The sequence below is a fragment of the Barbus barbus genome, assembly GCF_936440315.1.
Source record: "Barbus barbus genome assembly, chromosome: 39".
In the NCBI taxonomy this organism is placed as follows: domain Eukaryota; kingdom Metazoa; phylum Chordata; class Actinopteri; order Cypriniformes; family Cyprinidae; genus Barbus; species Barbus barbus.
Window position 1 is genome coordinate 12,256,132 of NC_136717.1, and position 16,535 is coordinate 12,272,666.

General features: G+C 39.0%; 1 protein-coding gene across 7 annotated transcripts in view; it reads left to right on the forward strand.

Moving 5' to 3' along the window:
* Positions 1-16,535, forward strand: part of LOC306858700 (protein phosphatase 1 regulatory subunit 12A-like) — a 68,914-nt gene that overhangs the window by 30,547 nt on the left and 21,832 nt on the right. For all 7 annotated transcript variants that reach the window (XM_079399355.1, XM_079399357.1, XM_079399354.1 and 4 more), the window contains exons 3-9: positions 6,272-6,390; positions 13,295-13,454; positions 14,139-14,283; positions 14,372-14,446; positions 14,528-14,619; positions 15,394-15,554; positions 15,649-15,773. In XM_079399355.1, coding sequence (XP_079255481.1) covers positions 6,272-6,390; positions 13,295-13,454; positions 14,139-14,283; positions 14,372-14,446; positions 14,528-14,619; positions 15,394-15,554; positions 15,649-15,773 — 877 coding nt within the window. The remainder of the gene's footprint in view (positions 1-6,271; positions 6,391-13,294; positions 13,455-14,138; positions 14,284-14,371; positions 14,447-14,527; positions 14,620-15,393; positions 15,555-15,648; positions 15,774-16,535) is intronic.

Consider the following 16,535-nt stretch of genomic DNA (forward strand, 5'->3'; position numbering starts at 1 on the left):
CCAGCTATGTGTAACCTGGTTAAGAGGTCAGCCCAGGTTCCAAGCCCCAAGTGACCTCTGTTCTCACGCTACACCATAGTGATGGATTAACACCTAACCTGTGCTGAAATCATAGCTGTGGTGTATATGATTTAACACTCTGACACTTCGCTTGAAGGGAATCAGGTTCCATTCATTAATGAGTCATTCTTTCTGTACTAAGAATTGATAAACACATCTTCTATTCTGTGAATTGATGATGAATTTGGCTGTTTAAAGCTGTGTTTCATAACCTAGTGAGCTGTGTCACTGCCCACTACCTACATGCGCAGCAGCCTTCCAAGGTAGTGTCCTGACCGTCATGGAATCTTAAAAGTAACAGACTTGGAACACTACATAGACAGCACCTCTGTAGTCCTCAAATAATGCTGCACATGAGAGAATTGACTTAGAATTGATGTTGATGTTAAAATATTGGGTCCCACTTTATATTAGGTGGCCTTAACTACTATGTACTTACATTTAAATTAATCATTTGATACAACACACTTATTGTGTACATGCATGTTTTTACATTGTACTTATATTTAGAAAAATACCTATATGTAGTTAAATCTGTAGTTAATTTCTGTAATTACATTTATAATTACACTGTTGACCCATCCCTTACACCTTAACCCACCCTTAAACCTACCCATAACACCAAACCAGTCCCTAACCTTACCCATATCCCACCTCAATAGCAGCAGAAGTGTTTTGCAATACAATATGAACACAATAAGTACACTGTACTTATTTTTGACGTAAGTACATAGTAGTTAAGGCCACCTAATATAAAGTGCGACCAAATATTGCTCAGCTAATACACAATGTTCTAACATTTTGTCTGTGCGTTTCAGCATTGGATGAATTTCTATTTATAATTAATAGTTTGCCGTTTTGAATCTGTGGAGATTTTTTTCACTTAGCTTGTTGCTGTGCATTCTGGGTTTGCAACATGATTTATAATGTCATGTCAGTCATGATAATTGTTGTCATGGACAATTCTTAATTGGAGTTCAGACTTTGTCTTTGTTGCTTTGTTGTCAGTGTCACTCTTCTATATGCAGTGGGCGTTTTTAATATTGAATTTCATGTTTGAGCTATATTGGAGGCTTGAGGCCTGTATAGGGAACGCAGCACTCTAGAGAAACTATCAGCTGACTTTTAAATAGGGCAAACAGTAAAACGGAACAAGCTTGCTTTTGTCCTGAATATTGTGAGTACGCTGACCTGTTTTGTGTCTGTTGATAGGAATAACATTTCCAGAATCCGAAATAGGAATTGTGTACAAAATGTTAAAACAAAGCAAGTCAGAATGACTCTCCAAATTTTATTCTCGAAAACCATCTGAAAATAGCTTATTTACCCTCCTAGGCCTAGGGTGCATTCACAATTTCATAATCGTGAAATTTCACAGGCAATAAAGGAACTTTGTCTATTGTCAGTAATGTAGCATGGTATGAAGTAGGGCTGAACAATTTTGGAAAATCTAATTGCGTTTTTTTTTTTTTTACCAATATTGCTATTGTGATTTTTAATATGCGAATTTTTTTTTTTTTTTTTTTTTTTTTTTAAAGCTTTTTATATTCTGTATTATTCAATAAAGACAATAATAATTGTATAGTATGCAGTTTTGGGCACGTTACTTTAAAAAAGTAATTGGTTATATTACTAGTTACTTCTCACAAACAGTAACTGAGTTACATCGTTATAAAAGAAACTAATTACCAGGGAAAGTAACTATTGTTACTTTTTAAAAAAATATTCAAATATCTCAATAACTTGGATGCCCCCAATATTAAATGTTAAATGAATGAAATGGTCACTAAATAGAATAAATTATTATTATAAAACATTGTACACTAATCTACCCTATTTTAATGTTTCTGTGGGACAGTGGGAGAGACATCTATCAAATTCAATTGATTATTGTAAATATTATCAACCCTCTATAGACACCTTGGCAATAGAATCTCCATTGGCTTGTAATTTATAAGTATCTCACTTAGCATCAGTCAGTCAAACATTATATGATATTATGATAATTTAGCATTAAATGATGATAGAACTTTATTAATTAGAATAACCATGTATGAATGCATATTTGTCATGTTGACTGAACTTAGGTCTGGTTATTGTTTGTCATTTAGTGTTTCTATTAAAAAAACAAAACTACAAATAATACTGATGAGATAAAACTACTACGAATTCTACAACTAATAAGAACAATATAAAATGCACTAAGGATTATTGAGCTGCTGGGTTCATGAATATTAATCAGGTTGTATGCGTTCGCTCGAACTGATTCGCTGAAATCAAAACAGGGAGGAAAATAAGTGAGCGCCAGCCAATGAGATTGCCGTTTGCGAATTAGTCCCACCCGCTACCGGAAAACCCAGCAGTTCTTAAAAGCTGCAGAATTCCAAAGGAACTGTTATTTTGACAGGAAAATACAACAAAGGATATCCTTTACATGTAGCGCGTCAATTCTGCATGATATCCAAGACCGCAAATTGCGGACTTGGCAACATAGCGTGCCAACTTGATGCTTCCTCTGAAGAATGCTTAGATGTGTTCGACTTGAAGCAGCGCAGCTAGACCGATCGCTGTGTGTCATCAAATACTGCGAGAGCTATGAGCGGACGTCTCCTTATGCTTTCTCTCGCCGTACTTTGATGTCATACACCGATCGATCTTCAAATCGAACACACCTCTTTGCTCTCGTGTGTCACGTGACCGTGTGTAATCACAGCCTCTGCGGTTGAAAAATCGCGGTTTTTCATATTGCGATATTATCACAAATGCAATTAATCGCTCAGCCCTAGTATGAAGCACAGCTCACACTGAAGTCACTTTCAAACCAAGCAGCTTTCTGTTGGTCAGTAGCCAGGTTTCCATCCAAATTTTCGAATTTAGCTTATGCGCAAAATTGGAATATTGCAGAAAACATTTGCGAATAAGCACAGTTTCCATAAAATGAGTCGAGGAGAACAAAATGATAACTTCCTGATAACTTCCTGATAAACTGTCACTAAATATCACTAAAAGAAAAGTAGAAGACACTGAAAATAATTTCATATAGAATAAATTAGTTGCACCTCAGAGCGAGCAGACAAAACAATAAATACGGTCATAGCTTTCGGAGGTGGATGCCTGCTGTTTGGGAACACAGCAGTGTAATACAGTTCTTGGAGTCAATTATACAGAAATACTTTAACGGCAGATTTTAGAATGACCATAACATCATTTCAGATGTTATGCAATTAGATTGGTCCGCTGGTTAGTCAAGTTAGGGGTGGGCGATATGGGAAAAATATCATATCACGATTTTTTATAGAAATATCACGATTCACGATTTTTATCACGATTCTTTGTTAGTTTTACTATTTTGGTTTTACAAGTTGTCTGAGCATTACAGCCAAACTTGAAAGACAAAGATGCATGGCAGATATTTAGGCCAAAGTGGGCGAAGATAAAAAATCTTTGTCATTATTTTATTTTTCTTATTAAAAAATAAGAACAAAGATACACATTACAAATACACATAATATACAAATAAAACAAACAGTGCTTTATTTCCAGGTACAATAGGTGTATTTAGCAGAGCATTCAATGAAATTGAATGAACAAATATAAAAATAAAACACTAGATAGACTGATTCCTAAAGCAACTGTATTAAAGTGTTTCAGTCAAGAATAGTGAGTGATTTTTCTCTTTTGCGTTTTGTTGTTTTGTTAACGTTAAATGAATAGTTCCCCCACAAATTAATATTCTGTCATCTGTCTGTCAATTCTGTCATAATGTTGTATTTTTATATCATCATTTACTCAAAAGTTGTTTTAAACCGGAATGCGTTTCTTTCTTCTGCTGAACATTTATAAATGCTATTTTGAAGAAGGTGGAAAACCAATCAGTTGCTGGTCCTCAGTGACTTCCATAGGATTTTTCTTTCCTACTATCAAAGTCAATGTGGACCAGCAACTGTTTGGTTTTCCACTGAGTAAATAATGACAGAAATTAAATTTTAGGGTGAACTATCCCTTTAATGACAGTCGACAGCATGTTTAGTGTCCTGTCCCTTTAAGAGCTGCACGCATCTAATATACAGGCACGCATCCGTTTCTCTCTTAACTATTTACTTTCATTTTAGAGATAACCAACTCAGTCTGTATGTAAACTTTGTGTGTTTTGACAGTATTAGCGCAAAATATAACTTAGTTGAGTAATCAGGAGCTGTTAGACAGGCGTTTTAGTGCGCGTGCTTCAGGTGTATGCGCTCAGAACAAGCGCACGTCAGACCAGCGCGTGAATTAAACATTTAACCAGCAAGGCTTGTATGCAAATAATGTACTTTTGCGATCGCGAATAAGTGCAGTGTCCTGTCTGAGTAACTCTACTGCTGTATGTCGTGTTGAACAGTTTATAGAGACGGAGGCGCCAGAACTGTATTTGACAATGTGTGCTGTAGCGCGATACTACGATATTTCTTAAAAAGCAGATCGTGGAGACATTTTTATCGTCCACGATCAAAAATCGTCATATCGCACACCCCTAAGTCAAGTTATCCCGTCCCATAGTGCAAAGTCACTTTTTTTATTATTTTTTTTTTAATGTGCATGGAGGAATTTATTTGGCAAATGCATTTCCATCTCCCATTATTCACATTAACCCTTTTCTGCACAAGTCAAAAACCACCTCAAATGAACGTAAAAACGTTTTTGCGAATTAAGGGATTTTTTTAATTTTATATATTTGGCATTTCCATCTCTCTTCTTTTTTTTTGTTGATTTTATTTTTGCCAATTTTGCCTTTATTACAGGACCGATCCGAACTGACAGGAAGCGAAATGGGAGAGAGATAGGGAGCGGGAGCGGGAAAGGTCCTCGAGTCGGGGTTCGAACTCGATGCCAGTAGTGCATCTGTAGTAGTGCAAATGTCGGTGCCGACTCCTCACTCGTTTCTGATGATATATTTCAGAATGTGCATAAAAACAGGAAGATGGAAACATTGCTTCTGTGCCTAATCTTTCTGACCAAATCTGAGGGAATTTCCTTTCATGTATTCTTCTAAACTGGTTATCGCCTGCAAAAATTTGCAGAACATTGAAAAATGTGTCCACACTTTAAGATATATAAATTAAGTACGGGTCAGTGTGAGTAGAGTTGAGTAGTCATTCAATAACCAACAAGTCAGTTTTAAACATTTGTAGTTTTGCACCTGTCTGGTAAAACTAAGCATGTTTTCAGTATAATACTGACCACCCTGTATGTTTGATTGTGGTCGACAGTAAATACATCAGTTTTGCCTCTTAAATAGTCTTAGCAAAGCATTGCCGATGATCAGTTTCCAACAAAACGCTGAAAGTTTTTGAAGTACAATAGTCGAGGGCTGTTTTCTTTTTATTTGTAAAATTTTTTTTTCAAAAACGTAACACTCCATAACATATTATATATGTATACTAATACAATATAAACAAAATGGTTACCCTATACCACCCTTCTTCCCTCCCCCCAAAACCCAAGCATGCACCAAATATTCATGAAGGCAATCACACATCACCATAAGAAGAGCCTCAGCCGGACCAAGGAAAAGGAAAAACAAAAACAGAGGAAAAACTAAATCTAATGACACGTAGCACATTAGCAGCATAGCAAGGACATCTTTAAAATATAGACCTGAGAAAGGGGCCCCAAATTTTGTCAAACATCTTTAAGTCGAGGGCTGTTTTAGTAAAAAAAAAAAAAAGACACCCAAATTCTGTACTTGCTGCTAAGTGGAGTTTTGCAAGAGTTTTTGTTTTTTAGTGAGAAATGACTAGTGGAGCAGCTTCAGACTGTAGTAAGGGCAGGTCTGTGCAACCTTGTTTCCCTAGTGCTGCAGTTCTTGAATCTGACATATGAACATGAGGTTATTGAGGGCGATGTGTTGATCACGCCAAGGTCAACGCTGAAATGGTCTTTCAGGCAGGAGATGGCCACTCCTTCATAATTCACAAGCCTATGTACTCAGTGACATGAATCCATGCTGTTAACCAGTAACAGAAGTGGAGGACCACTTCACTGAATTTTGATTTAAGATGCAAATCACCACTTGAACTCTTGAGGTTTCTGTGAAGGGAGTCCAGTAAAATGAGGCCCCATTCCATTTCTTCATTATTTCTCATTTTCTTTCTTCCAAATATTCCAAAGAAGCAGTTGTCAGTTCAGTTCGGATGTTGCCTTTTAAAAATGTCTTGTCATGTCTTTGCAGGTATCTTATCAGTCAAGGTGCAAACGTCGGCGTAGTAAACAGCGAGGGAGAAACGCCGTTGGATATCGCAGAGGAGGAGGCCATGGAGGAGCTTCTGCAAAACGAGATCAACCGTCAAGGTACTGCTGCCTCTCCTTGACACACATTGCACAGGCACTCCAAACTTCATCTCTCGTGACAATGATTTGGCAAGGGTTTACATGGCTTAGTGTCCTGTCCACGTCATGCTGCTGTTTAGATCATTGCTTTCTGACGATTTTGAGTCAGAGTTCTTCAAATTAATTGCTTTGCACGGATGGCCAAGGGTGATATGTGCATCATGCTAAACTTTCCCAGCTGCTGTGTGCTCGAGTCGAGGCTGCAAGTCTTGGCAGGACTCCAGCGGGTGCACTGACTCCGAATTAATATTAGAGCCGAGCTCAACCAGTAGTGTAACACACAACACCCTTTCTCCTGTGTCCACTCTTAACTTGCCTGTTGACCTGGCTGGATACTTGATGTCCGAGGTATATCATGCGTGTGCGAAGTCATAAAGGATTTAGGGAGGTCGGTGCAACCGGCAGTATTGAGGTCCCTTACATAATGGAGAAACATTCCATTTAACCCGATGCCCATTGTAACGATCCCAAACTAGATGGAATGGTTTTTCTATTTTTGGCCTTTGTCATTCATTATGATGTAACGGAGCCCAGCTGCGACTGAGAGGCCCTGTTCAGACATGCGTTAACCGCCTGAGGTGGTGTGCGGCTCCTTGCTCACCAGGATGTATCAGCGGCAGATAGTACAGTCTCTGCACTGGCTGAGGAGAGGAGGCGAGAATGGCTGCTGATGGAGGCGTAGCATTTCCACTCTCTTCTATAGAAATCTGTGAACAGGATCTAGCCACACAATCCAAGACAAAGGTTCTTGCTGGTTGATGTGTCAGGGTGGTGCAACTGTCATGAGCATACTGAAGAAAAAGCCTAAATAAAAGGATTAAATGTACTTATTATAGTTTTTTTTTTTTTTTTTTTTTTTTTTTTTTTTTTTTTTTAAGAATGATGTTTGGTGTTTTTGTCTTTTTGGACAGGACAAAGTTGATAGGAAGTGAAGTAGGTGAGAGAGGGGCTGGACTGGAAAGAACCATTAGACATTCTCTGTGAAACACTGTTGCCTCTTGCAGAAACTTAAGTAAATGGCCTTCTGTGATTGGCTGACTTCATTGCACTGTATCCAAGCCGTCTTTTACAGCATGTCTTGAGATGGCAAGCACTGTGATAGATACACACAAATATATATTTGAGCTCAAGTCGGATCCCAAGGGAGAGGAAACTGAAGAAAAAAACCGCAATCAATTGCAAAGTAAATCAACATAAACATAACCAGATATCTGTGTATTTACAGTGCCCTCCAAAAGTATTGGAACAGTAAAGTGAAAATTGCTCTGTTGGCTGTGGAGTCGACATTTACAAATATGATTAAAAGATGAATATGAGACAAAACTACAGAATGTCACGTTTTATTATTGGGTGATTCAACACATAGATGTTTTACCAGCTAAGAAGTTCAGCACTTTTAGAGTTTCATCCCTCTATCTCATGTGAGCCTAAATATTGGAACAGTTGCCTCACAGGTCTTTCAGCTGTGTCCTGTTGCATTAATTCTTCAGATATTAAAAGCAGGGAATGTGTCGTATCAGTTATATCCATTACTTCTGCATTCTGTATCTTGCATTCGATGACGACACACACAAACCAGGATGAAGATGAGGAAGCTGACTTTGAGAGAAAAGCAAGCAATTTGGATGCTAAAAGAAAAGAGGAAGTCAATTAGAGCTATAGCAAAAACAAAGGTCATGGAGAAATCAAGAGTTTGGAAACCACCAGCGACACCAGCAACCAACAACTACCTGATCGGCTGAGAAAACAACAGTAGTTGATGACGGACAAATCATAAAAGCTGTGAAAATTAATCCTAAAAGACGTGTCTGTAAAATCACCAACAACTTCCAGAAAGCTGGGGTGATGCTCTGACATCTACTGTCCTCAGGAGACTTTGAGACAGAATTACAGATGCTACACAGCAAGATGCAAACCTCTGACCTGCACCAGAAATAGAAAGGCAAGATTAGAGTTTGCAAAAAAGCACAAAGGTGAGCCAGAAGAGTTTTGGAACTGTGTTTATGGACCGATGAGACAAAGATGAACCTTTATCTAAGTGATGGGAAAGCAAAAATGTGGAGAAAAAAAGGGAACTGCAAATGATCCCAAGCATACAGCCTCATCTGTAAAGCATGGTGGAGGTGGTGTCATGGCATGGGCATGCATGGCTGTCTCTGGAACAGGCCCTCTAAACTTTACTGATGACTTAATGTATGATGACAGTAGCAGAATGAATTTGGAAGGGTACAAAACCATCTGGCCTACCAATATTCAAGAAAATGCCACTAGATTCATTGGGAAGTGCTTCATATTACTTGACATGTACATGTATATTACTTAACAAACACGTCCATACCCCGACAGGACCTCACCCCTATTTTGAAATCTCTGCCCTACACGTACGTTCACATCCATGGCAACGACAATCATGAAAACAGTAAAGATGACACACAAGCATATTCAAACAAAAGCCAACGTGGATAAGTTGTGTGAAACGAAGCAAAATCAATGTTACTCACCTATCAAGAAGAAAAAATGCAACCTCGTCATCTGATTCCAGGCCTTCCCGCTCCTGGAGTTCTCTCCATCGCTGGAAAGCTGCTCTGATATTTACGCGGGTCCTACCTCTTGCCTGATTGTAACCCTTCTTTTTAAGAGGATATTTACAAGTGTGTTTTGGGACTAAGTCCGATGCTGTGGTCAAGCGTTTTTTTCAAAAATCACTTAGTGCACATTTAAGGAGTGTGCTGAGAAGAATCGTGAATCGTCACGATTGTCCAGATTTCAAATCCGGGCATTTCAGAAGTGTAAAAAGGAATAATTCATACTTTATGCTTGGGAGTTAGTTTTGAGTTGCAGCATGTTTTTGTTGAGTAACCTCTCATGTGTGTAAATATCAGGAACATTATGATTCTTCATTTCATGACCATTTAACAAACAGTGAAGCTGGTTTTGTCCCCCAGTCATGTGGTGCAACCTTACATGCAGAAACAGGGAGGGAAGAAAAACAGAAAATTTAGTTTAATCAGGAGTGATTAATAAGTTGATACCGGTCCATTTCAGGACTGTCACATCAGCCAGTAAATGAGCAGTTTGACCAGTGAATACAACTGGCTTTTCTTACTTTCATCGGTTCCAGAATCTACAAAGAGCCTTAAGTCAGTTTTGACTAGATATTAGTATTGGCTATTGAAAAATTCATTTTGGCTGGCCATGGCATACGAATATTTAGTTTTCTCTCTTTATTTTGTGAAGAATCAATATGCCTTCCTCAGCTTTTGTGTCTTTGGCCAGCAGCAAGTCCACAATAGCTCCTGAAACATGAGCGTCAAATCGGTTATGCGGTAAGACAATTTTCATAGAGCAAAAACTGAGCTTGTGCTTGTCCTTTATCGCTCCAAACAGCTCTACATGCAAATATGAATATGTTGATAATGGCCATCCAGTGTGGCCTAGCCAATGCCAGCTGTCAGCTTTCATTTGAGGGTTGAAGGACACTCTTCAGCTTTGAAGAAGAAGTGTCAGCATGCGTGACAGACCCCTGCAGACATCAGAAATCACGTTGCTGGTGAGCCCTAATGTTTGAACGGCTCAAATGGAACGTCTCGATGCCCGTCGTTTGGTGGTCAGGCTAGAACAGGAGCCCACGCTTTATTCCATTTATTGTATTATAAGACGCAGCGCTATTCTCAGCTCAGAGATGGCATTATGTAACAGTGAGTTACATATAATGCCTTCAGCCTCTTCTAATGTGATTATCTTTTTTCCCACTCCCTGTCTCCCTTTGAATGAGACCCCAGTCATGAGGTTAAACTTAAGAAGAGACCACCAGCCCCACCCCCCCGCCCCCTCCACAGGGTCATCCCTCAGACCGATTAGGAGTTGTTCATTTCCACTGAAATCAGGTGATGGGGAGCCTCTCCTAGCCAAAGCAACAGATTTTTCCAGCTCTTGTTGCTTGGAAAATCAGACGTTGGAGGCACTAAGTCCATCATGGGTGGTGACATAATCTGTCTGACAAAAACTGACTTTTCCGATAAAGAGGATTAATGTACCTTTATGTAAAAGAACCCAAAAGGCCCCAGTATACTCACAGGGAAGGTCTTAATCGCAGCACTACCTGAGCAACGTATCAGTGCTTTCAATTAGAATGACAGTGCCACAGACCAATTTTAGTTTACCAGCCTTAGCAAACTATTCCATAAAGTTTACTTTGACTAACTGTTTCAAACTCCCGAAACAAACGGCAAAAAAAAATTGTTTTGGTCTTATTTAGTTTGAAATGACGTCACACCAGCTTGTTCCGTGATTTCGCTTCAAATATATCAGGGCTTTACAGAATTGACTTAAAGTGAATTAAGTTCCAAGTTCCTATCCACTGCTATTGTTTAGTGCTCTTGTGGAGGTCAGTTTGTCTCTTGCTTTTTATAGAGGTTGCATATTCTCCTGGCACTCAGTGCACTTTTGTTCTACCTGTTTTTACTCATTACGTGCAGCCTCGGTCTTTCAGACAAGAGAAAAGAGCCATTATGCTCATCAGCTGTCTGTTATACAATGCACTCAAACCTATTAAGAAGGAAAGACAAAGCAAAGCTGTTTTTTTCCTCCTCTGTTGGCCGTGTTGAATCAGCAGAGCCACTGGTGACATCACTACGTGTTCACCATTTTGAGCAATCTGCATCCCGAGAGCCTGTCGACAGTCCTCTGCCCTTTGTCCTGGATTGTTGAGAAGTGCTGGTGCTCTGGTTTGCACCGGCAAATAAAGGACTAATGTTCGTAAGCAGAGAAGTCACACGAATGGCAGCCTGTGTAGTTCGGGTGTGGCGTTGTGACCGAATGTGCTGCGAGACTCTTGCATTTACGCTGGCCACTGACATGCCCTTAAAATTCAACAACTCTCTTTGAAAGAAGTGAATGGCTTTTGCAAATCACTGTGCTTGTTAACAAACTTTAAGGCTCCTGTCATTGATTAAAAACAGCTTGCCAGCTGAGAGACAGCGCTGTTTAGATCTAAATGTCAAAACTAACCTAAGGATGCATTTTCGTCCAATATGGTTTTATTTTTGTTCATTTATTTGCTTTCATGTATTTTCTTTTTTTTGTTGTTTTTGTGTTGTGGTGTTTTTTATTTTGTTTCATTTTTTTGTTTTTATTTATTTGCTTTGCAGGGGCCTGTTTCATAAAACAAGTTTACCAAGTAAGCCAGGCTTATTTCAGTTAGTCTGATTTATTTTGAACCAAATCAACTGACAATAAGTCAGACTAACTGAAACAAACCTGGCTTATTTGGTAAACTTGTTTTATGAAACAGCCCCCTGGTTTGTTGTTTTATTTTGTTGGTTCATATTGGTTATTAAATGTAATTCTTAGCAGATCTTAATCTGAATAGGCCTATGCATCTTTCATACTGTACCATGTTGTAATGCCTAAATTCAATTCAGTTTTAGATTGAGCAGTTTTATGTATTGCTTTATCTATAATATCAGTGATTTAGTGGTTGTCGACCATAGCATGAATACAATTATCAACTTATCTGTATCAACCAGAGTTTTAATATCAGTGCATTTAGAGCGTTTGATTCTAAGGAAACTAGATTTATATATGGAGACCAGCTGCAACCCTATTCCTTACCTCTTACCTTGGCAGCAAATACAAATCTCTCAAGAATTTGAGAATTACTGTCTAGACATCACCCATTTAGACCAGAAAAGACTATGATATTCAGGCTTCACTTGAAGCATGTTCTTACCTATTCTATTTCTTGCCACAATAGGAATTTTCTTGTAACACACAACAGCCCTGTCATGGAATTTGCACAGGAATTCCTACAGATTTCTGTCCCGTGGCACCATCTTTTTCTGGCTTACTTCCAGCTCTTTCGTCAAATATGGGCCCCATCTCTTCAACTAAACTGATCAAAATCTGTCACTTTAATCACATCGCACTTCACTTCCCCCAGCAGCTGCACCTGCCGGCCATTCAGTCAGGCTTGTAGCCATATAAGGGATTTGGCATGATCCTCATGCTGCTCATTTGTAATCTGAGATGGCTCCATTTACGTTCATTATTCTGACAAAAATGAAAGGTCAAGAAGCTCTGTTATTTTTATATATATATATATATATTTTTATATATATTTTATATATATGCATATATATATATATATGCATTGATCTTGTTTTGGTTTAGCACTGGAGATGTTGCTAAGCATTTAGACACATGGTAAATGGTCGCGTACTTCAAAGTTTCTATTGTTTCCTGTTTTAGTTTAATGCTGTCAGGTCTCTACATGCCTAAGTAAATGTCAGGTTATATAGGCTAGAGGCACAGTGACCCATTTGGCAGTCCTCCATTGTGGACTAGTTTGCATGTTGTGTTTTCTGAGCAATCAAATGAATTCAATATGCATAGAATATTTTTATGCACAGTTGAATGTTAAGTGATAATATCAAAGTAAACCCTAGAATGTGAACTTCCTGGTAGTTTCCAGGAAGGCACTGCCTATCAGATAGTAGGCAATAAAAGCTATTTATTTTATTTAATATTTGATTTTTGTAGTTTAACATTATTGATCAGTCATTTACAGTTTTTAAGTCATAATAGTTTTCTCACAAACTTAACTTAACCTTTGACACTATTTAGACACACTAGTCATTCCTGAAATGTTTACCTTGTTACACTGAAGTCAAATTGGTGACCTCCATGGTTGTCAGCTGGAATTAAACATAATGGCATGAGCTGTTCAACATTCTTAAACTATCACACCAAAGTGCCATATATTTTGCTTTGCGCATAGTTTGTCATCTTGGATATCCTACAGTTTGAGCAGGTTAAGTATATGTACTAATCCAAAGCGTCTGTCCCTCCCTCCATCTTGCTCCAGGCGTGGATATTGAAGCGGCCAGGAAAGAGGAGGAGCGGATCATGCTAAGGGATGCGCGACAGTGGCTTAACAGCGGCCAGATCAACGACGTCCGGCACACCAAGTCTGGGGGGACCGCACTGCACGTCGCTGCAGCCAAGGGATACACTGAGGTTTTAAAGTAAGTTTGCTTGCCTTCAAAAGAAAGATTTTGCCATTTTCCATCCAGAAAGGATTCAACGGACACCTGTGATTTAATATTTGTTTTTATTCTTTTGCCAACAGTTGAGATTTAGCAGCTAGTGAAGGTAGAAACAGATGAAACCGTGGTACTGCAGGTGTAGAGGCTTTATTGCTTAATTTAGTTGATCCCATACGTCACCTTTCAACTCTTTCAGTATCCCAAGGGTCTTGTACACAGGGCGAGACAGTTTGTAACCTGTTTATCTGTCTCAATTACAGTAGATTATCATGAGCTGTTGAACAAACACAGCTCAGGACGTGAGTTAGGCGTTTATGGTGCTTTTGGTCTTTGGATGTCAGAGTTGAATGACTGTGACAAATGCTCCATCTGCTGCTGCACCAAAACGAGGATTGTAACCGGATAGACTTTTTTTTTTTTTTTTTTTTGTGTGTGTGTTGGATCTCAGAAAACTTCACAACTAATGTGTATTTTTATGTGTGACGACTAGCTGTTGGCATGTACAACCTGCCTTCTAGGTAATGGAAAAATGAACCCGTTGGTCCACATAATATCCCAGGCCTTTGTCAAATGAGGCCAAGCTTAGATTGCGGCACCAAAATCCAAGAAACCCAGATTTGTCTAATCTCATCATGCTATTTCTGTCGCTCTGACTGTTTGCAGGCTTTTAATCCAAGCAGGGTATGATGTAAATATTAAAGACAACGATGGCTGGACTCCGCTCCACGCTTCTGCACACTGGGGCAAAGAAGAGGCCTGCCGGATACTAGTAGAGCATTTGTGTGAAATGGACATGGTCAATAAAGTGGTATGGGTTTTATGGTTCTGTCTGTGTGCTGCTAGGTTCTGTGTAGTCTTTGAATTGAACCCTTACAATGTTGCGTTTTGGTTCTCAGGGTCAGACGGCATTTGACGTAGCTGATGAAGATGTCTTGGGATATTTAGAGGAGCTGCAAAAGAAACAGAATCTGGTAATTTCTCACTTCTGGCATCAGATCTTCAATTGTAAATGTAATTCTGAGACTTTTCTTGACGTGGTCTGTTTGTTTCAGCTTCTGAGTGAAAAGAAGGATGTTAAGAAGTCTCCTTTAATAGATACTACGACTACTGGGGACAATAATGAATCTGTGAAACCACTGAAGAGGTAAATGGCTCCTGCCACCACCATGATGGGATTGATATACTGTTTACTCAATGTCTTGACTTAACCATAAATGTCAAGGCCACTTGCACTAGGGTTGACTAGGGGTGATTTCACACTAGAACTTCTGGTTTTGATGTTTGCCATCAGAGTTTGGTTGATCTAAATGTTTTTTCCAAACTCAGGTGCGCAACAGCAAATCCACCTGAGTCTGCTTGAAAAAGTCATCTGGGGTTCAGCTGTGGTACTTAAAGGGATAGTTCACCCAAAAAAGAAAATTCTGTCATTAATTACTCACCCTCTTGTCTTTTCCAAACTCGTAAGACCTTCATTCATCTTCGGAGCACAAATTAAGATATTTCTGATGAAATCCGAGAGCTTCCTGACCCTGCTTAGATCCTCTTGTGAATGGTGGCAAAGACTGAGCCGGAAGAGAAGAAATCATTGAATAAAATTATTTTTTTTCTTGCTACACAAAGTATTCTTGTAGCTTCATAACATTACAATTGAACCAATGATGTCACATGAACTATTTTAACTATGTCCTTACTACATCTCTGGGCCTTGAATATGGTAGTTGCATTGTTGAAAGCTCTCGGATTTCATCCAAAATATCCTAATTTGTGTTCCTAAGATGAGCGAAGGTCTTAACAGGTTTGGAATGACATGAGGGTGAATAGTTAATGACACAATTTTGAACTATCCCTTTAATCCATTATAAATGGCAAAACCGAACTTCTATTGGAGACCTAACAGAGTTGTTCATCTCTGCTTTAGTAAAGAAACACTTCTACTGGAGCCAGAGAAGACTGCCCCACGAATTGAGACTCTGGAGCCAGAGAAGGTGGATGAAGAAGAGGGGGAGGGGAAGAAGGATGAGTCTAGCTGCTCTAGTGAGGAAGAGGAGGAGGAAGACTCAGAGTCTGAGAACGAAGCAGGTACCCGTTTGAAACATTGACCACCACATACACTTTCCCAGCTAGCTTTGTGGTAATCAGTAAGGTCATTTACTTACTGTTTCTTTTATTTCAGACAAGACCAAGTCTTCTGTTCCGTCGACCATTTCTAACAGTACACCTGCACCTGCTAGTATCACCGTCACGTCCCCAACTACCCCAAGCAACCAGGTGACCACCCCAACCTCACCTACCAAAAAGGTACATATTCCTCCCCTTGAACCCGCTGTCCAACTTTCCCTCCACCCAGACTTCTCCTTGGCAATATCATTCATTCATTCATTCATTATAGCATGAGTCCGTAAGCAAGAAAGGTGCATCTGCAGCTTTTCAGAATGAATGTTATTATCTTAGTTTCAAGGTGACTGTTGGTTTCATAACACAGTGAAGGAGTAACACTCATAATGTAACGTGGCTTCACGGTTGCAATTACTAAAAAGTCAGCTGATCTACGTCATATTCAGGATTGTCCGTGTGCAGTGAATTCTGGGACTGTGCACTGCACTTGAGAGGAGAGAAAATGCCCTCCACACCTCTTTACCATGTAACTGCTGCCCTCTGCTGGACAGTATGGAAATTTCATCAATGTCAGGCAATGACATCATTTGTAGAGAAAATGCAGTTGAGCAGAACAAATTTGATTTCACCATAAACCAAATTTATTGTAAATTAATGTAATCAAATTGGGTTACTGTTGAGGTTTTAAATATTTTTGTTTAATATTTTTTGTTAATAATTTGAACTTGGCTTCATTTAATGCAATTTGGATTATAAATATAGTTTGACTTGATCATAAACATTAGAGTTCAACTATTTGCAATAGAGATGCACCGATTGCAATTTTCTTGGCCATTTTCCGAATTCTTTCTTTTATTTGTAAGTGTGACATGGCGATACCGATTTTTGCCGATTCCGGTCTTCTGTCTAAGATCTATTATTGACAGCATATATGCACAAAAATTA